Source organism: Cuculus canorus, chromosome Z (genome assembly GCF_017976375.1).
Source record: "Cuculus canorus isolate bCucCan1 chromosome Z, bCucCan1.pri, whole genome shotgun sequence".
Lineage (NCBI taxonomy): Eukaryota > Metazoa > Chordata > Aves > Cuculiformes > Cuculidae > Cuculus > Cuculus canorus.
The window spans coordinates 66,220,259-66,241,964 of NC_071441.1; the positions used below are offsets into that span (position 1 = coordinate 66,220,259).

General features: G+C 39.7%; 1 protein-coding gene across 1 annotated transcript in view; it reads left to right on the forward strand.

The window, feature by feature from the left end:
- Positions 1-21,706, forward strand: part of ADAMTS12 (ADAM metallopeptidase with thrombospondin type 1 motif 12) — a 157,346-nt gene that overhangs the window by 124,082 nt on the left and 11,558 nt on the right. Inside the window, exons 15-19 of the mRNA XM_054054706.1 lie at positions 3,585-3,829; positions 5,190-5,331; positions 12,823-12,949; positions 15,580-15,790; positions 18,708-19,856. Of these exons, the coding sequence (XP_053910681.1) occupies positions 3,585-3,829; positions 5,190-5,331; positions 12,823-12,949; positions 15,580-15,790; positions 18,708-19,856 (1,874 nt within the window). The remainder of the gene's footprint in view (positions 1-3,584; positions 3,830-5,189; positions 5,332-12,822; positions 12,950-15,579; positions 15,791-18,707; positions 19,857-21,706) is intronic.

Here is a 21,706-nt window from a genome sequence, read left to right on the forward strand (position 1 = left end):
AAAATCAAAGCTAATATATTTTGATGCAAAGCTTTCTTCTCTTAAATTCAGCAGGCCCTTTCTAGGATCTGGTGCTGCAGCAGCATGTTTTCTTTCTGCAAGCTAAGTTGCCAGGTCAGACTAGTGAAATGCTAGAAAGGAGTTTTAATAATTCAGCCTTTCACTGCAGGGCAGAGTAATCAATTTTACCTGCAGTCTTACCTCTTTGTGTTCGGGAAGAGAAGTTTTACGTCGGTATCATCACTTAGGTTTTCTTTAAAATACTTCGCCTTTCCTGTGGAAGCAAAATGAGAGTAGTGGTCCAGGGCTTCCCAACACAGCTACAGGAATAACAGCTTTACCTGCATATTGGACTCATTAGAATTTTGTGATGGAAAGCAAATCAGAGGTCTGATATGCATAGGTAATCTCAGCTATTAACACTAATATTAGCAAATACTTGGTCTGTGCTTTATATTCTGGAGTTTCATTTGAAAATAATTTAAGTTGCTTCAGCTGAACTTTTATGGCAGAAGGTTGCAGCATGATCAGGGCATTGAAAAGCAGGGTCTACATCTGAGCAAAGAAGTTACAAGGTCTGTTGTTAAGATAGGAGTAGTCTGCTTTTATTTTAAGGTAGAGTGTTCAAAAAGGGAAATATGTGCTTATTTGCGTTATGATAGCTGGAGAGGAGTAATATTGTGTGCAGCACAACATTCACAAGGTGTGTACCAGCTGTTTTGGAAGGAGAATAAATTACACTGCTGGATAGGGAGATATTTGCAGTAAAAGACTGGGGTACAATGAACAGGGATTTAGGACTGTGATAAGTGAATAGAGTGCAGACTAAATGTATAACAAAAAGAGGGAATGAGATTGTGGAGGTTAGACAAATGAATCTCTCTGGAAAGTGGAGGAGTGCCTACGAAAAGGGTGGTGGTCAGGAAGATGGGTATTTGTCCTGTCTTCACCCTCTTGTGTGTGTAGGGAGAAATAAAATCTCCAGTTTTCAGCAGCAAGGGGACAATGTGTTTAAATTTATGAAAATTAGGAAATGAGGAACGTACAGTAGGGCTGGAGGTGTCTTATTCTGCCAGTCAGAAGGCAAGATTAGGTCCATGTCCCTCCTGTCAAGGGCTTAATTTTAGCAAAGTGATGGGCCAGCAAGTCAACTTGTGGCTATATTCATGTTAACATGGAGGTTTATCCTGGTCTTGGTCTGCTTGGCTGGGACTTTTTCAACATGTGCCATGGTCTGCTTGCTACCCCTATTTCCAGCATATCTGGTGTGTGCCTGAACCAAGCCTGAAGACGGAGTCTGGACATAGTCATCATGCAAATACGGATCCGAGAGACTGGGAGATCTTCTGGATCCTAATTTAGGAGACTGTCTCTGGACTGTATATTTTTTCCCATTACCATCACACACTGTAGTGCTCCTCTTATTCCATGGAAAGGCTGTATGCAACCATACCCTGACTTGCAAACCTCATGTGCCACCAGGAACCTGTGCTGTTTTCCACGTAAGATACTTGTGGTAGTGCCTAGAGCCTGGCCTAGATGAAAGTCGTGTCTCAGGAACGTGCATTTTTAAGAGAGAGAGTCTTGCAGATATGACAAACTGAAGAGTGGGATGTGAGCTGTTGTGATAAGAAGCAGCTAGATCTGCTTATCGTCTGGTCAGCAATACTGTGTTAACCACCTTAGTGAAATTACTCCTCTCTTACAGCAGTGGGAAAATAGAAACAAGCTCTTCAGTCCTGGCAGAACCATGCGTATAACAAAGGTTGAATGAATTTATTCATATTGTACTCTCATCCATGTTTGGGATAACATAGATCCAATTTTAATTAAAAAAGGAAAGATTAATAGCATCTGAGGGTTGTCATTTCACAGGTGTGTGGGAACACCCATAATACGAATGCTCTGGGATTTAATGAACACAGCATGTAGGTTAGGCAGCTGACATTTTGGCTGTTATTGAATCTCAGATCTCTAGATCCTTATCAGATGAAACCGTATAACCAGGAACAATTATATAAACAGCATCCATATCATTTTTAAACAAAAATTTATTGTGTTGAGTGACAAACTCAAAAGCTTGCTGCTGATTAGCTTTGCTTTCAACAGCAGATAACATTCATTGGGAATTAGTGTGAGGTTCTGGGAAATCAAGAGGTAATTTAGCTATTAAAAAAAGGGAGGGTCAGCAGGAAGAGAATGTGATAGGCAAACTAAATGCTAACGTCTATCACCAGGCAGTTGTGGTACATTTTAAATCAGGTTTATGAGCAACAGCAGGTGATACAAATAATTATGCAAAAACTTGAGAGGGTACAGATTTTTATTTTACAACAGAAATAAAAGTATGATTCATTGTTTTTATACTTTGTGTTTTGAACAAATGTTATTCTAATTACATCTGAAAAAAAACCTACTGGAAAAGGACACCAAGGTTACAAAGCCAAGCTCTCAGGACATGACAGAATTAAGATTTTCCATGCTGAGTTAATTTGTCCTACTTGTGAGTATGCCTTCTAATCAAGTCTTTAGTTACACGATCACACACTGTGTTCATAGCACTTCTCCTCTACCATGAATGAATGGAACACTTAAGAGAATCACTAGACCTTGCTTACTAATAATACCCCTAGACTGCTGGTTTCCTATAAGAGAAGTTGTGCAGTAATCTTCCAGATTTTGTTACTCCTTTCAGTTATGAAAAGTTTGAATTTCCACAGTCAGTCTCAGAGAATTTGCAAAAAGTGAAAACCAGAAAACTCTCCATGCTGAATGTTACTCACACAAAAAACATCTGTCATTTAGTTTGGGCAGGTCTGAAGTAGACGGGTCCTTTTTTGTACCATAAGCAATGCAAGATGTTAGAACCAATACTTAGGACCCCACAAGAGAGCTGCAAAGAAAATTCAGGTATTAAAGACTTCAGAGCACTTACTTAAAATGGTATCTTGTTGTATGGTATATAAGTACTTCTGGTAGGTAGAGAGCATTGATATGGAAGATCACTTAGTATGCCCAGCATGGTTTATCTCACTCATTTGAGGGAGTGATCAAAGGTGGTAAGCTTCTTTCAAGTTTTTTTGTAGGAACGTTATTTCTGTGAAACAGCCCTAAAGTTAAATGACTTTAGAGAAGGTGTATGGAATTATGTACATGTCTTTACATGAGTGACAGATGAAAGCCTTCCTTTCACTTTGAAAAGACTTTTTCCACAACAGGTTGTTAACTTGCTGGGAATCCCTGGTGTTTCTCCAGAGTGCTCACATTGCAGTACACCAGAGCCCTTGGGTATGGTCATGGAGATGTTGATGCTCGTCTGTGGAGTAGATTTCACCTGATGCAGCTCAGAAAATAATTCACCTCCATATCCCTTCTCAGTGCTTCAACACATATTCCTTTTCCCCAGCCGAGTCTGGAAAACCTGGGTTGGAAAGTCACACTATTAACTACCTGAATTACAAGCTCTTTAATAGCGCATTCCTACCTATTTTCAAGCAAAACTGGTATTTTAGTAACCTTATGCGTAAGTAAAATGCAATGACATTTTTGTTGTTCACTTCCTTGAACACTTTCTTATCTCTTAGGGTATGTTGATATAGGGCTAATTCCAAAAGGTGCAAGAGGAATCAAAGTCATGGAAGTTGCAGAAGCAGGAAATTTCCTTGCTTTGCGAAGTAAAGACCCAGAAAAATATTACCTGAATGGAGGCTTTATCATCCAATGGAATGGTGAATACAAAGTGGCAGGAACAATATTTCAGTATGACAGAACAGGGGATCTAGAAAATCTGACTGCTCCAGGACCCACCAATGAATCAATATGGATTCAGGTAAGTAGGAGGTCAGTAACAGAATTTGCTGGATTCAGATGGCAGCAGAATGTATAGAGGCTCTGAAGCTGAGGCAGGCAAAATAATTATATTTGTGTATAAACCACTTTATTAGCTTACTATCTTGCAAAAGTCATTTGAGCTGCTTTTAAGGGGGTTGTTAATCCTGCCTGAAAATAGATTTCCAGTGTCTATAATCCAATAGTGATGTAAAGATGGTGTAATGTAGTGCTGCCACTAGGATAGGGATCCTTCCAGCTATAGTTGGGCAGTCCTTTGTCTAAAGTGCCCTGTCTCTTGTGCCAACTTAGACCAACTTGTGGCTGCAATATGAACTAGATCCAGATAAAAAGTAGCTATTTATCACAAAAGAGGAAACTGTTGTCAAGCTGTGAACATTGAGAGCTAGGGAAGGCTGACAGCATTGACAGCTTACACTGCACAAGAAAATACAGCGTTCGATAGATGGATTAGTAGCTTATGGTAAGTGAAATGTTTCTATTTAGCATCCACTGACGTTGCTCCCTTGTTTCTTTTGTATTGCTTTTAGATTCTAATTTAATCAGCTTTTGTTAAGTATACAGAAATAGTTTGAAGTTGCCCATTTGTTCTTTGAATGTATCTTTTCTGGCTTATTTGCTTGTGTATCCACCGGGTGATTAAAAGAAATATTAAGAGTGTGATGGAAACCACTTTCACACTTTCAATGTCTTGTGAGAAGGCACATCTGAGGGATACTCGACCTTCACTGTCAGAAACAAGGTCAAGGGAAGAAGTTCATTGATGAAGTCTTTTATCCCTTGATGATGTTTTTCTTTTCTCCCTCTCATCAGCCAAGCAGTAGAATTCTTGAGTAGCTCTTTATAATTGGAGTTTTCCTTCTTAATCCGGAAACACTGAAAAATAGTATTAGAGCAATATCTGAATAAACTCTGTAATTGTCTGACCTACTGGTTGTTTTGTAACAGCTATTTCATATGGTTAGGGTAATTATTATTTATAATGGCAGCACATTTGACAGTGCCTTGGATAGACTTTCCATTATCTTTTCTTAAAGTCAACAGGATACCAGTTGCGCTGACCCATTTACTCCCACCTGTGCTTGCAAAAGTGTGTGGCAAACAACTGTGTCTTTGAGTGATACACATGTGCATTACTGTCAGTGCATCTATGGAAATTTTGCTGGTCTCTTTCTCTGAACTGGTAATAGGCTCCAAAATAGGCTCCAAAATAGGCTGCTATTTAAGTTTAAAGGCTGCTTTAAACGTTGCTGATTCTTCTGTTTTCATGCTTTGAAAGCTTTGAGACAGTAGATTATTAACATCATAAGTGTTTAAATAAACCACACTTTTTTCCCCAGCTACTTTTTCAAGAAACTAACCCTGGAATCAAGTATGAATATACTGTACGTAAAGAAGAAAGTCATGAGAATGAGATTGGAGAGCCAGAGTATTTCTGGCGGTATGGAGACTGGACAGCCTGCAGCGTTACTTGTGGAAGAGGTAATTTTATCACTTCCTTTTCCTATTACTGTTTGGTTTCATCATTGGCAAATCTCATATTTACTTTAAGTTATCCGGAGAGTGTTCTTAAAGAGGTAAGGTTCTTTAATCTACATTTGATGGGAAAGCAGTCCACATGGTTATAGTAATGTATTTTGGCTTTAAAATAAAATGCTATTAAATCTTTTAGGGCAAATAGGGTTTTGTAACACTTGAAATTCTCAGCATCTGTGAATTGAAATGAAAAACTAATTTTCTTTTACTCGTAATTTGTTGTCAATATTGTTCGCAGTAACTCTGCTTCCCAGCAATACTAATTTGTGACCTACACCTGTTTCCCTTCTGAGTCTTTCCAGTATACTAAGTACAAAAAATATTCTACATTTCTATCCTGCCTTGATAAGAAATAATGCTTTTATGCATTACTTTATTTAAATCAGTCTTGAGAATGTACGTGTCTTTGCCACTCTCAGTACAATGCCTTGGGAGCAGCTGCAGTTATGTTGTAGTTCTCTGCAGCATGTTAAACCAGACAGAATGACAACCATGAAGCAGGATCTACCAAGAGGTCTAGAAGTTTGCCTTTGGTAACACACAGAAATTGCTAGCAGGAAAACTTTAAAGAAAGTACTTAAATAAGATGAAGTTAATGCTAGCAGTAAACCAGTGATACTCATAAAAGGACTAAAAGCTTCTTTATGAAAGTAAAGGTTTCTAAACCATTCTTTGTGGGAATAATTTTTAAAAGACAAGAAAAACATTCTTTGTGACAGGAAGTCTGCTCTTGGAGTGAAGAGACTTTCCATCTGACTTAGTTCCCGAGTTTGACTGGACAGAGCAAGAGTCAGGGAGGTCTGATAGGAACCTTTTTCTTTGCTGCTCTGTGTGAAGACTGTACAGAACAGTAGAAGATCAGTGTTACAACCACTGGACAAAACATGAAATAAGCCTTTTCTCTTTCTAATAGTGGAGGGGAGTTGATAATTATTGCTTTCTTTAACAGCTATTCAGAAGGAAAGAAAAAGACAAACGTTATAACAAATCCATCTGGGGATCTAGAAGCAGTGATGATTACTGGAGTAATGATTTTTAGATCTTTTGCGTCAGAGAAGACACTAAAGTAATGCATTTTCAGTAGTTTGAACAAAGGATGTTGTATGGCCTTAACTTGAGAAGATTAAAAGAAGATTTTTAGAGTAGTTTAAGTTATCCCACCCCAATAACTCTGCTATATTATAACAAAATAGGTTTTTATATATAAAGAGAGAGATGTTTATGCATCAACCAATATGTATATGTTTGTGCAAATATCTGTGTGGATTGGGTTGTGGGGTTTTTATTAAGAAGAGTCTCTTAACACATAACACCACATGCTTTCTGGTTAACAGAAAATAAAACCATTTTCTTTAAACAAGTACCCAAAATAAGTGTTTTGTGTAATTGCATTCTGCATGTTTTAATTCTGTTACCTAGTTGTGCATAGTGTTTAATGTAACATTTGACATGATACAAAAGGAGGGAGGGAAAGGTGTTATTAGATTTTTTATTATGTTTTGGGTTTTTTTTCACATCAGATACACTCTTCCCAGAACTGTTTCTCACTAAGCAAATTAAAAACCTGTGTACTACCTTCTGGCTATAGAACTGTGTGGCTTAGCTTTGATTTCTAATTGCCACATGGATTACTTAATTAGAGTACTGCAGGTTATGCAGGTTTTTTTCAGTTTTTATTTAATAAGTGGCTTCCCCTGTTTACTGTCTTTGGGCTTTTAATAAATACTTCTTGAGCTCCTTGGCTTTTTCTTTGCATAAGCAGATATTATATGTTTCAGGCAAGATTGTAGACTTGCAAGGGGACCAAGAGGAGCATTGCAGTTCAAAAAGAGCTCGTAAACCTTCCCAGTTCTCTGCATTCTGTCATGGGCAGGAGAAGAGGAATGAACAGACCCTTTCCTCTCTTTCCTGCTAGATACATACATTAATAAAAGTGACTGTACAGGTCTGAAGGCGGGTGTAATCTGCTAATATAGGAAATACATGAATCAGTCAGGGTATTGTCACTTACTCCCCGTCCAGAAATAAATATAAATCCTGGCACAGAGCTTCAGTGCCTGATTTGAACTAGTGGAGCTCTGATACTGCAGTCTGTCTGCAGTTCTCCACAGATACCTCATGCTTAGTCTGGCTATGCTCTGAGCTGCCATACTCAGTGAATGTGGACCAGACGGGCCGTTGTCACATTAGCCTGGCACTGAGGCTGAGTTAGCTGGCCCTCCTAAGCACCACGCTGGTGCAGTAATACAGCAGTTTTGTGCCCAGATGAGCAGAGCCCGAACTCATCAGCAAAGAAACCTGAAGATCTGCTGCATAGTAGCTGTAGTGTAGTGGCAGAGAAGGTTTATTTGGAAAACATCAGCTCTCCATCATTATTGAAATTTGAAAACTCAAAAAGCCTTGCTACGTTATATGTCTAAAGGACAACGAAGCTGGTTAGAGTCTAGAGCACTTTATAAGACTAGAGTGAGTCTTATGAAGAGTGAATGAGGGAACTGGTGCTGTTCAGCGTGGGGAAGGTACTCTTTACAACTACCTGAAACAAGGCTGTAGTGAGGTGGGTGTTGGTCTGTTCTCCCAAGTAACAAGACAAGAGGAAATGGACTCAAGTTGTGCCAGGGAAGGTTTAGACTGGATATGTGGAAAAAATTATCACCAAAAGGGTGGTCAGGCTTTGGAACGGGCTGCCTAAGGAATTGATTGAGTCAGCATCCCTAAAGGTATTTAAAAGACGATAGATGTGGTGCTTAGGAACATGGTTTAATGGTGAACTTGGCAGTGCTAGGACCCGATGAGCTTAAAGGTCTTTTCTAACCTACATGATTCTGTGGTTCTATGATTGAACAGGGAATGGGCACAGTAGTAATTGCTGACCAAGCACCAGAAAGTCTTACTTGGTTACATATTGTTCTGGTTTGATCCCCTTGAGTTCAATTCAGGACCAGGAGGCCAAGTAAAGGCAGAACTGCATGTTCTCAATGTTACTGGATTAAGCAACGACTTTCTCTGACTTCCACAGAACTTCATTCTGGCATTAAATGATGAGATTGATTTTATCTGCACATACATTCTGTTTAGTTTCACATGTGCCACTGTCTTTTATAGTCTGAAAGAGTGGTTCTGGCCTGTCTACAATAACACTGTTTAACAGGGGAAAGTATTGTCTTAAAAATCAACGCTTTCAGTATCAAAGATGCCTAATACTGCATGCAGGGAAAAGGGTAACACAGTCCAGTACCTGATACCCATTTGCAGTGCAGAAAATAGTTATGTAATTACTTTGTGATCGATTTTACTTCAAAGAAATGCTGAACTGGATAAATTGTAGTAAAAATAATAAGCCTTCCTCTGTCCTCGCTACCAGGCAGTTTGACTCAGCCTGCCATTTGCCATGCAGAAAGGAATTGCTCTGCAGTCAGAATGCGAGCACACTGGACAGTGTCCTGCAAATTGCTGCACCCTCTGGCCAAGAGCCTCTCCCTCCAGAGCCTACTATCGAGACAGCATATAAAGCCCTTAAGTATAGGAAGAGTAATTTAAACATCTCACTGCATTTTTTTTAAGACAAACTACCCATTATTCTTACTCTAAATAATGGTCAATTAGAAATTAAAAGTATAAATCCTTCATCCTTGCCTAGTCTTTAATCTTGTTTCTTAGCATGAGGTTTGAGTGGCACTGAACATTAACAAGAAGTAAAGTGCAGCACAGCTGCAACTAAGAGAGAATATTAGGCAACCTCAACAACTTACTTCTCCATAGATAACATCAGTAATTGGCAAATTTTCAAAGCTTTGCAAAAGGACTTAACTGTAGGATTTGTTTGGGGGTTAATTGTTATGTGCTCTATAAATCCTTCACAGCTGCTATTAGGAGCACATTGCAAAATTACCTCCATGTGTTCCTGAAACTGAAATGTAAAGTTAAACTGGCTTTTAGAAAACACAGGTCATTGTAATTTCCTGCCCTATTATGAGTCCAAGTTTTATAACATGAAGAATGTAAAGGTTGGCTCTTGTATCTTGTATGCAACTCATCTACACATTGAATGTAATTTGTTCATTCAAATACTAAAGTGAACTCCTGGTGGAGTATCTGTTTTGATGCACGACTGTAACAATTACGTATTCAAAATAGTTTTACTATCAAATATGCTCTTTTGCATACACATTTTGTATGTTTGCTTCTCGTCCCTCATTTCTATTGTTCTCAGCCTTAATTTTGCCCAAACTGACCTCTATGCAGCCAACAAATTTCTAACCTCTGTTTCAAAAAACCTTCCACACCCTTGCAAACTAACTGAGAAGTCAGGAGCTGAGTGGGTCAAATTCCCATCTGAAAAGTCCTGCATTAGGGATGAAGTGGGACAGAGAAGCAGAAGCAATCTCTGAGCAGATTTCTTGAAATCAAGACAATTCTTTGGTCATTTTTAGTTTCTATCTTTTTTTTTTCCCCATAAATATTTGTAGGGTTGGGTTTTTTCCACAGAGCTGAGATGGTACAATTCTGTGTAAAGAAACATGAGTGTGGAAAGGCCTATGGTGCAATGAGTGCTGAGGTGAGCAGAAAGGAAGGGGATGTTCCCACTCCATAGGAAAATGCAAAATCTTTGCATTGTGGTTATGAATACAGAGACAACATCCTGATGAATACAGACAGCATTTTTGTGTATGCCGAGTCAGTGGGGACTATTTAGCACTGAGGTCAGAGAGAAGTAAAAGTGATGAGGGAAGGAGAAGAGCTACCCTCTCAGAGCCTTAAAGAAATAGTGGTTAAGTTTCCAGTTTTACTGAATTTTTAAGTATATTTAGAATTCTTAATCAGTGACTTAAATAGGCTATTACACATTTAAGTAAGGTAACTGTGTAATTTTTTGATAGGGCATGGTCAGTGTGAGAGGACTAGTTTTCTGCTCTTTCAATGTTTTCTAGTTCAGCTTACTCAAGCTGAAAAACACTGTGTTTCATTATGTCATTATATTTATGGCTACATATATGTGTGTATGTATGCGTACAGGATTCCTTCTGACTTAGGAACTGAACTATGCAAAGTCATGATGAAAAAACTCTGCATTTATGGTATCTTTAAATATATGCATCCTTCTTGAAACTTTCTGGATTTTGAAACTACAATAAGAGTTCACATAACTTCCATAATAAAATTTGTCTGTGTGAGTAAATTAGTTTAGTGATGCAGCGATTGGCAAATGTTTTATGAGAATGTACAGCCTTTAAACAAAACTTTTGCAGTTTTATAGTGGTTTTGAAGTAAATGATAGCAGCTGAAATGACAGTAAAAATTTATCAAAGCAAAAGGGTTGTTTTACTTGCATTTGTGACAGCAGTATATCATGATTTTGAAAGGGGCAAAACCATATATCTTTGAACTACTTTGTTTACAACTAGCAGGAAAGTTGCTATCTATTCGAGTTACATTTTTCATAGCTTAAAACAGAAGACTGTTCACTGGGAGTCCTGCGTGGAACCAAAAAGCTTTCTGCTGCTTGAAGCCCAAAGAAGCAGAAGAGAGCAATATCCAGCTACAATGAAGAGTCATGCAGCTACTTCCATATCATGTACCCTGGAGCTTGAATGTCTCAGCAAAGGGTGTTATTGGGGCACAGGGCTGCAGTCCCCTTAATCCTCCCATCTAGGTGAAACTGGTCCTGGTCCTGGCAAATCAGTCTTTATGTGTGACTGGAGGAGACTCAGTCATCAAATACTGTGCTGCTGTCAGTAATTGCCTTATGTATCTCATTCAAAAGTCTGAAAGTACTCTAAAGCTATAGCATTTCCTTGCAGCGTCACAGGCTGAATGTCTTAAGGTTTTGTAAAAATGACGTAACAGGTTTCCATCTGTTTGTATGGAATGACCCAAATATACAGAGGAATTTTTTAATTTCCTAATGTTGTGGAAGGCACTTTCAGTGAGATGTGACTACAACTTGCCCTTCACACATGCAGTCTATGCGCAGTTCTCCCACCAAAAGTTACCTCTGTTTGGATTTCCTAGTATTACAGTTGGTGTTCTGTTTTTTCTGTATTTATTTTTATAAGTAGATAGTTAAATTTCATAGAGGAAAAGCATTTGAATGCTATGAAATTACTTAAAGCAAGATAGCCATAATGCTAACACGGAATTTTAGGAAACAGATTTCAGTTGTCATATATGGGGTCATTGCTGTACAGAGGAACATAAGTATATGTTGTATAGAGGAATGTTTTCATATTTCACAAGTAATTTTATCTGTGGATTACTGTTCTTATCTTCCAGACAGTTTCCCATGCTAGTTACTAGGGAATTTGAGGCAAGGAAAAGGTGGATACCTAAACAAAGGATAAAACAGCCAAAATAGCTTAACACTTATCCCTGACACCATAGTAACAGTGCTGTTACTTTGATTCCCAGGAGAGGATAAAAGTCACAGAGATACAGTGAACTACCAGATGCATATTAATTGCTGTGAATTAATAGCACAGTTAATTTAACAAGAGTTAATAAACAAGGTTTCTTCAGTTTTCCTTGGGATCTGTTTGGGCCTAATGCCACTATTTTCGTGCCTTTATATCAGTCTACCTACAACCTTTCAAACTGTAGTATTACAATAAATTTTTTTTACCTGGCTTTGCAGCACAGGACCTACCTGAAATGATTGCAAAACTGTGGAAGGCAGGCCTCTGGAAACTGACTTTCTTTAAATTTGCAATAGGGTAATGCAGTATTTGGTTCATGTTTCTTTCTGTTAAGCGTGTGGGAGTTCTTGTAAGTGGAACTGTTAGGAAATGATCCAGATTGCATGTATGTGATGTCTCTGTGTCTCTTGTCATTACCGTACTTTGCCTTTTCTGATGAGTGCTGTGTATTAGTTATTTAGAAATCAGATTTTCTCCCTTGCATTACAGCATCATCATTTTTGGTCAAGGTTTGTACCAAAACTTCTTGAAAGTGGAATTCAGCTGTAAGAGTCACAGGGTTATGTTTTTTCTGATACAATCCAGTTTGTATTTGGTTTAAACAGCCTTCCCAGGAATACAAAGAAAAGATCAACAAAAATACCTTTGCTGTGAATAGCCTGACGCTGCTGAGTTGCCTCTTAGTTTTGAGTAATCCAAGAACTGTTCATAGTCTTTTAAACACACTTCAGGGCCTGCAGGAGCACTTTCTGAGGCTCACAACTGAATTGAGATTAATGAAAGTGCTTTCAAATGTGTTACTTGAGCTATCTGAACCAAAAGAGCCAAGTTTCAGGCTGATTAAGGGGTGCTCATACCAGACTTAGCCCAAACATTCTGCAAAACTGACTTTCACAGCTGTTGCTGTGTTTTGGGATGTGGGGTATGACCAGTGTGTACTCCCCATGCTAGAATATTTCTACAGCTCATCCCAGTCTACGTGGATTACTGTTACAATGATTTCCTTGGTGTCTTTCTCTCACAGGAGTGCGGCGCCAGATTGCCCACTGCATGCAGAAGGGAAGCAGAGCCATCAAAAACTCCTTCTGTGACCCAGCAACACAGCCCAATGGACGACAAAAGAAATGCTATGAGAAGGACTGTCCACCCAGGTAACAGATACTGTGAGGGCTCTGGTGATGCTAGATAGCAGCCTTATTCAAAGGAAAACGTTGGTTCTGATACCAGATTAGTGTGCCGTCTGTGGCCAGCCATGGTGAGAGCTCCCAAGTGTTTCAGAGCCAGGTGGCAGAAACTCAGTAATGGACAGATAAGGAGTGAGCTGCCCTAAGAATTTTCCCGTGCAAGTTGCTGAGCATTCTCTGCTGGGAATGGCAGAGATTGCTCTCTCATCTGTATTGAAGTTTTTTGTTCAGTCTAAACAGAGGAGTGTGCCTGAAAACCATATAAATTCTTATTTATTGTAAAAATCCTATCCCTGGCTCAGCTCAATCATGTATTACTGTGTGTTCCATAAACGAACTTGCAGAGAGGTTTTTTAAGCCTTTTGATTATGTTCTTCAGTATTTTTTGGTACTCCTATGTCCTTTTTGTAAGGGCGGATGGATGGAAATGCCCACTTCTGTAGTTCTAATTATTATACCTTCTTCATAACACTTATTACTTGGTATCTTTTTATCATGTCCCTTCTTATTTTTTCCTTTCAGTGAAGTGTAGCTTTCTTCATTCTATTATTATAGTCATACGGGGGATCATGCAAGCTGCTGGTCCCTCAAAGCCATTTGAAAATTGTGATGTTGGGAGTGTCAGCTTAACTTGTCTGTAGCTTGAAATATATAATCTGATGCCATTAAAATTAATTGTGAATTACACATACTTCAAGTTGCATTTGTGCCAAAGTGTCAGCAATTTAGAAGATACTAAGAGTGGTAAAGTTGGAAAGAAAATACAAGAGATAAAAACAACCCTGAAATGGCTTGATTCATGTTGAGATAATATATTTTTCCCCTTTTTTATTGCTGTGTTCTATTGAGGCACGCTCGCTTTTTCTCTTTAACCACTTGTTAGTTTTTCTTTGTTGTTTGCAGAAGCCTGGAAGAGCAAGAAACAGCTCAGAGAAAGCCTGTAGCAAAACACTGTACCCTAGGGGATTTCTAGGGTAATTTAAAAGAAAGTGTGGAATGTATTCATAGCTAAAAAGTAGGAAGTTAGGTGTAGGTACCCCAGAGAAGACCAGATGGTTGTACAAATGAGCTGTATATGTAGCTTGGTTGCTCTGAGTCTTTATAGTTTCAATGATTAGGAAAAGGTATCAGTGCTTTCCACATCAGTGAGAGCTCATTTGCAACTGAATAAATTAATTAGGAAACAGAGAAGGAAGATGGAAACAACAGAGGAAAGGCAAGAGGGATTGTCAGCAAACTGAAGAAGGCAGAAGATGGGCAACAAAGCAAGGAACAAAGCCTGTTAAAAACGGGGCATTGAACTTTGATATATTTGTCAAAAATGGGATTATTTTGTTCTAATTTCATCAACTTTAAAAGGAAAAAAGGGCAATAGAATGGTGTTGCTCATAAGCCAAAACCAATTTTTTCCGATTTTTTTGTTTTCTAAATATACTGATCTTTTGTTTTCAGCATAGGTCTTTGTCGTGACCTCAGGAACAAGTAAGATTGTCTATGAGTTTTTGTGGCTTAAAGTTAACAGCCTGGCCAGATGCTTTATGCGTCATCTTGGAGCTATGTTCTTGTCTAGGGTACTCTAAGCTGGAAGGAAAAACTTTTTTTTTTTTTAAGAAAATATAAAGGTAAATCGTTAGGCAAATGTCACAGTTGATGCCAATGCTTCTCAAACAGTAGAAACACAGAAGTTTTTGCCTTCCTTTCCTATGATGGAAGGGATGAATGCAGGTATTTGATCCACTGTGGGTCAGCGTAAGAAGAAATAGGTGGACGAAGCTGGAGAAAGACTAAGATAAACCAAATATAAAGGAGATGGCTCTTATTGGTAAGGTGTTTTGGGAAGCACTGCACTAGGGGAAACATTTGTTTTTTGTTGGGTGGAACATTGCATAGCATGCTACGGAAGACCATCTTTAATGAGGAGAGATATGCAGAAGACGCTTGGTTTTATTTCATGAAGGGACAAAGTACAGAAAAGTTCAGCCTAGTGCAGACCCGGAGACTAGGCCTGGAGGTACAGCACTGCAGGACACTGATCCCACATGGATGCATGCAGCATATCTCTGACAAGCCTGATTTTGGAGGCTGTGTGCCTTGTTACTTCCCTTTCTGGAGGTGACATGAAGCCAGTTCGAGCACTCATGCAGTACTGGCTGCATAGATGTGTAAGGGGATCTTCTCTACCTCTGTGCTGTCATTACAGACTTGCTAGTGATTCTCATTAATATCTCATTAACTCTTTCTGTACTGAGGTAGCAATAAACAGATAGACAGGATAAGGTAAACAGATTACTTAACTTGCTACAGTTCCTCAAAATTGGATTTGAAAGACGACCTACTCAGTGGATTCCTACACATTGTAGAAACATAGTACTTAGTGCCTACTGCTTTCTGGGAATCAGCATCTTTTGGTGATAGGCTGGTGCCAGATCCCAGGGCAGATGGGAAAGCTTGAGTGGTCTGGACTTAAGATGAAGAGCATATTTCTGTATGCTTCTAGTATTTAAATTACTGGTTGTTTTTCTTGTAGTCTCTGACCTTTTCCTTAATGTGCTTGTGATGGATTGTTTTCTGATATTTCTTATCCTCCTGGCTTTCAGATGGTGGGCAGGAGAATGGCAGAAATGTTCAACCACATGTGGCCCAACAGGCTTGAAGAAGCGAACTGTTCTTTGCATCCAGACAGTGGGATCTGATGAGCAGGCGCTGGCTGTCACAGAATGCCAGCACCTGCTTAAACCAAAGACTCATCTGTCATGCAACAGAGATGTCTTGTGCCCATCTGACTGGACAGTGAGCAACTGGACTGAGGTAAATTTCATGTCAACTGTGATATTGAATGTATTTTCTAGATGACCTATTATAGTTAGCAGAGAGGACCAGCAACCTGCTTTTTTGCCTTCTTTAAAAAATTTTTTTTCTTAACATGTCTTCACGAATTCTTTCTGTAGAAGGCAAAAAAAAGCTGCCCTGCTTGCTAAAGACCTCAGCAAGTGTTGCGTGTTAACTGTTTCTGCAGATTTAACTTGCTGTGCTTTTGGGACTGTTGAACAGAGCATGCTTGTGTGCTAAAAATCTGTGTAGTACTCATTACTGCTGCAGACCAGATAGGACTATGCTCTGTCTTATGTCTTTAGGCCTACAAAGAAGTACTTTTACATTCCTTACGTTTGTATCTCTTGCATTCATAACTGTGCTGGTTTTGCCGTAGCATGTAAGGTTTTTACTTCCAGTATTAATCTGAAGCCCTAACAAGAACACCTGTGTATCGTTCAAGAGTGACGTAAATATTGTTCGGTTACTTCACTGGCAGCTGATGAACTGCAGAATGTGAGGTTGTCAAAATGATGACTATAGTATGCTAAATTTGTTTAAATATACTCTCCTGAGGGACAAGAGGCCTTGCAGAGGGACCTATATGGAATAGAACATTGGGCAATGATTAAAGGGATTAACTTTAACAAGAACAAATGTTGTGTTCTGCACCTGAGATGAAGTAGCACAAGCAGAGATCTAGAGAGGAGTGGCTAGAGAGCGGCTCTGCAGAAAGGGATCTGGGGCTGCTGGTCAGCAGCAGCTCAACAAGCATCGGCTTTGCCCTGGCAGCCAAAAGAGCAAACCCCATCCTGGGGTGTATCAAACACAGCGAGGACAGCAACAAAGGTGGTGGGAGAAATGTCCTGTGAGGAGTGACTGAGGAAATTATGTTTGTCTGGTTTGGAGAGAAAGATGCTGAGAGACAGCCTTGCTGCTCTCTACAGCTTCCTGAGGAGCAAAAGTGGAGAGGGAGGTGCTGAGCTTTCTCCCTAGTATTCAGTGACAGGAGTGGTGGAATGATTCACAGCTGTGCCATGGGAGGTCTAGGCTGGGGATCAGGAAGTGTTTTTTTTACTGAGAGGGTGGTCGAACACCGGCACTGGCTTCCTGGAGAGGTAGTCGATGCCCCAAGCCTTTCAGTGTTTCAGAAGCATTTGGGAAATGCCGTTAACAACATGCTTTAACTTTTGTTCAGCCTGTGGTGGTTGGGCAGTTGGACTACACAATCATTGTAGGTCCCTTCCTACTGAAAATTTTCTGTTCTATGGTACGCTATTTTCTTTCCTTTTGAAAACTCCTTTCATTTCTTCTAAATGTTTTTTAAATAAACTCAGTACTGTGTTTGAGGGCAGTTTCGGATAATAAACTAATAGAATTTTGTGACAGTATTAATTCAGTTTATGCTGCTCCCAAGCTATCATCACTGAATGTTGATTATTTCATGAATTGAGTAGCCACCATGTTTTAAGTGCCTGAGATTACATGGCTAGCAGTACTGTTATATAGAAGTGATGTGCTTTTATGGAGTACAGCCAGTGCATGTGTGTCGTTGGGTTATATTTATAAGTTACTGACAAAAATATATTTCTACACCTGCAGAAATTGGGGAGGGAGCATAGGACAGACTATTTCTCCTGCACAAGTGACAGGATTGTCTTGAGACTTGTAACTACATGATGCTCTTTATTGATGAATGTAAGGGATAGATTTTATGCAGGTAAAACTTCCTTCTGCGCTGAATTTATCTGCCTATTAGAAAATCTTTCTGTATCTTATAAATGGAATGTACTTAATTAGGCAGATAATGAGGATAGAGTGTTGTAGCCATTCTGAAGTCTCTTTTTAGTACACAGATGCAGTCTAAAGCAGAGATTTTCAAAGCTATTTCTGGGAGACATCCATTACCCCCAAAAGTTAATGATGTTGAAAGTTCCTTTTAACTCCCACAAATACTAACTTAAATCATCCAAAGTGGCAAAGTCTGACAAAATAAGTATGTTGTATTTCTGTGTAAGCAAGAACACAGTGTTAGTAGTTGCTATTTCCTCAATAAGCAAAATCCTTTACTGAATAACTTTAGCGGTCAAATTGTAGCTGATGTAAACTTGCATAGCTCTGAGGGATTTAAGTGTGCTATGCAGCTGAAAGGTAAGAAGGACAAACAGCTAATGAACTAACTTACTCTGAGGTTACTCTGCTCTCCTTCCTGCTCCTGCTGCTGCAGATCTGATTGTATTTTCCCTTATATGCACAAGGTCACTGGTGTTTCTGCTGCCTCATGACCTATACTAATGCTAAAAAGAGTTAGATATTCCAGGGCTTTTAAAGTGCTGGCTATAGAGTTATTCATCACTTCATGTTGAGCGCCTGGTTTAAGCCAGCTGAATTAGCTGGTCAGGCTCCCTTGCATGCTAGGAAGACTTCTTCCACTAGGTTGTATGTAACATCTCTATCCATACCCAACCAGTTATCCAGCCTTAGTACCTCAAATGAGAGAAGTGCATTGAGATTTCAGAAAATCCTCAGTGGAGAGATAGCTGCTGAAGGCCTGACTGTGCCTGTGGGCTGAGGATGAAAAACATAACAGAAAAACTGGGTCTTTAGTTTCCAGTACTCTTTGCAGACCATAGTCCTTCCATCTGAATAGAAGCCAGATAGGTTAATTATTTTCAGTAGTCTGTAATTTAGGAGACACTTGACAGATGACGTCTACTGTTCTAAAAATTTGTGAAGAGCTCCATGATAGCAGAACGTCAGCAGAATGAAGAGTTTGTTCCTCAGGGAAAGCTTTGCTATTGATTATTTATAGTGAAGTTTCTTTATTGTAAATAGATGCCATTTGATATTTATTTTTGTTGATACATGCAGCAGAATGAAGAGGGGAGATACATTAATTCTGTTTCCTTTGCAGTGCACAGTTACTTGTGGGGGTGGAATACGGACACGTAATGTCACTTGTGCCAAAAATAAAGATGAGCCATGTGATATTTCCAAAAGACCAAATTCTAAGGCACTGTGTGGTCTCCAGCAATGTCCTTCTGCTGGAAGATTTCTGATACCCCCACTGGCACCTAGAAGAGGGAAGATCATAATCAGAAAAACAACTGCTAATCCCAAATGGAATCCTCCTCACAGAATACCTGTACCGAGCCCAAAGTCCCATACAACAACAAAAATACCTGAGCCTGAAAGTGTAACTCCTTGTTTGCCTACATCCTCTGTTTTGAGTAATGGGTCGGAAAAAGAAGGAACACTCAACAAAACAATCCAAAATAATTTTTCTGGATTAAGTGATGTATACAAGTACCCTGTTGCTTCTACTGAAAACAATTCACACCAAAATGCTACTTCATGGCCTTTTCTTGATAGCTTAAGTACTGAAATTATAAGGCGTGCTGAAAATATTTCTAGAAGTGAGCTGTTTTCTACTGTAGAGAGTGAAGTGCGAAGAAGTGAGGACACTACTGTCTCCTTTTTTACCAGAAGTCCAGAAATAACTTCCAGCTATGATTACTTAACTGAAGAATCTGATGACATTGATGGGTCGGTTGAAGGCAGTGAAAAACCAATGGATCTTCTCTACAGCACAGAACACAATCCTGAAGTCAGAGCCAGGAGCACAACCCTAGCTACTGGCTCTGCTGTCCTTCAAAATGAGAAAGTGACTTCTCAGCCCCACGCAGCATCTCATCACCTAGACCCTTCTACACTCCTTCCTGTTAGCAGAGCAGCACAAATGTTGGCATTTCCCACAACAGCAAACCGTATCAGTCTGCAAGTTGATGTACCTGCTGTAGAAGTAACTACCCCGCAAGCATTGACTATGGTAATGCCCACAGCGTTTGGTCATGTACCAAGAGATCAGACTGACAACGGAAGAGAAATTAAGCTACCTGACACCATAACCACCAACACGCAATCATCAGTTCTCAAGCACTCTGTCAGGAACCGAAGTGCAACATCTGAGGGTGTTTTAACGAACGTCACAGAAATCAGCCACCTACGAACAAACAACAGTTTGCCTGGTGACGCCTACTGGATAGTAGGTAACTGGAGTGAGGTAAGTTATTTTCAACTTATAAGAACTGGAGAGTATGAGCAGCTTTCTCAACCGCTGTTGAGGAAATGAAGCTTCTCGCTTTGTTACAACTATTTGAAATGTGTATCATACGTTCAAATTAGTTACTTATTGTGCAAAAAAAATGAGTAACTTGGAATAGCTAACATTAGATTGCCTACATACGGTATGCCTGGATTTATGGATTCTGCAAAGCTATGCAGAGCTGGGCACTGAAATTGTAAGGGACCAGTTGTATCAACTGGATGTTCACAAGTCCATGAGGCCTGATGGGATTCATCCCAGAGTACTGAAGGAGCTAGCAGATGTTGTGACAGGACCCTTCTTGATCATCTACCAAAAGTTTTTCAACCCAGGGAGGTCCCTGATGACTGAAAACCAGGCAGTGTTATTCCAAATTATAAAAACAGTGTAAGAGAAGTCCCAGGGAATTACAGATCTGTTAGTCTAACCTCAGTCTCTGGAAAAATTATGGAGACGATTAAACTGACTATCATTGAAAGGCATTCAAACAACAATGCGATCGTCCAGCAAATTCAACATGGGTTCACAAAGTGATTTAACTAATGTGATATCCTTCTATGATAAGGTCACACACCTAGTGGATGAAGGGTGGGAGGTGGATGTAGTTTTTTATTAATTTTTTATAAGGTTTTTGATACTGTCTCTCCACAGCCTCCTTTGAGACAGCTATGAGATGAGCAGGTACACAGTGCGCTGTGTGAAGAACTCAGGCTCAAAGGGTTGTAGTGGATGGGCCTACAGGTGACTGGCGAGTGGTCTCCAGTGGTGTTCCTCAGGGCTCAGTTCTGGGACCAGATCTGTTCAATACTTTTGTCAATGGTCTGGATGCAGGAGTTGAATACATCATTAGCAATTTTGCTGAGAATCCAAATTAAGAAGTGTGGTTGATTGTCTCAAGGGACAAGGCCTTGCAGAGGGATCTAGATAGATTAGGACATTGCACAATGATTAATGGGATGAAATTTATAGGAACAAATGCTGGGTTCTGCACCTAGGATGGAGTAACACCAGGCACAAATACAGATAGAGAGAGGAGTGGCTGAGGACTAGCCCTGCAGAATGTGCACTGGGCTGCTGATCAGCAGCAGCTCAACAGGAGCCAGCAGTGCCCTGGCAGCCAAAAGGGCAAACACCGTCCTGGCGTGCATCAAACACCAAATGACCAGCCAATCAAAACAAGTGATTGTCCCACGGTATTCATGGTTGGTGCAGCCTCACCTTGAACACTTCCAGGGATGGGGCATCCATACTTCTCTGTTCCAGTGCCTCACCACCTTCATAATGGAGAATTTTTCCTTGTATATAATCTAAAATATACCGTCTTTCAGTTAACAGCTATTACCTCCTGTCTTTTCACTATATGCCCTTGTAAAAAGTCCTTCTCCACCTTTCGTGTTGTCTCCCTCTAGGTACTGGAAGGCTGCTGTAAAGTGTCCCCAGAGCATTCTCTTCTCCAGGCTGAGCAACCCCAACTCTCAGCCAGTTTTCATAGGAGATCATCTTTGTGGCCCTCTTTCTGAATGTTGGGGTGAAATTTGTCTTGTTTTGTAAACCTCTCACTTTAATTTCATCAATTCGTGGTGCATTATAGACGTTAAATCACTTAATACAGTAGCTGTGCATCAGAAGATGTTCTCAGTTTTGTTTGGTAACTCTTAAGTTAAGAGTGTGCACTCTTGGGATCTGGACTGGCACAATCAATATTCTCTTACCTCAGATGCTAAAAGCTTCCTAAATGTTGGAAACACTAAGTCGCTCTCTGAATTCATTGTTTCCAAGATCCTTTACCTGCACAGTTTTCCAAGGAG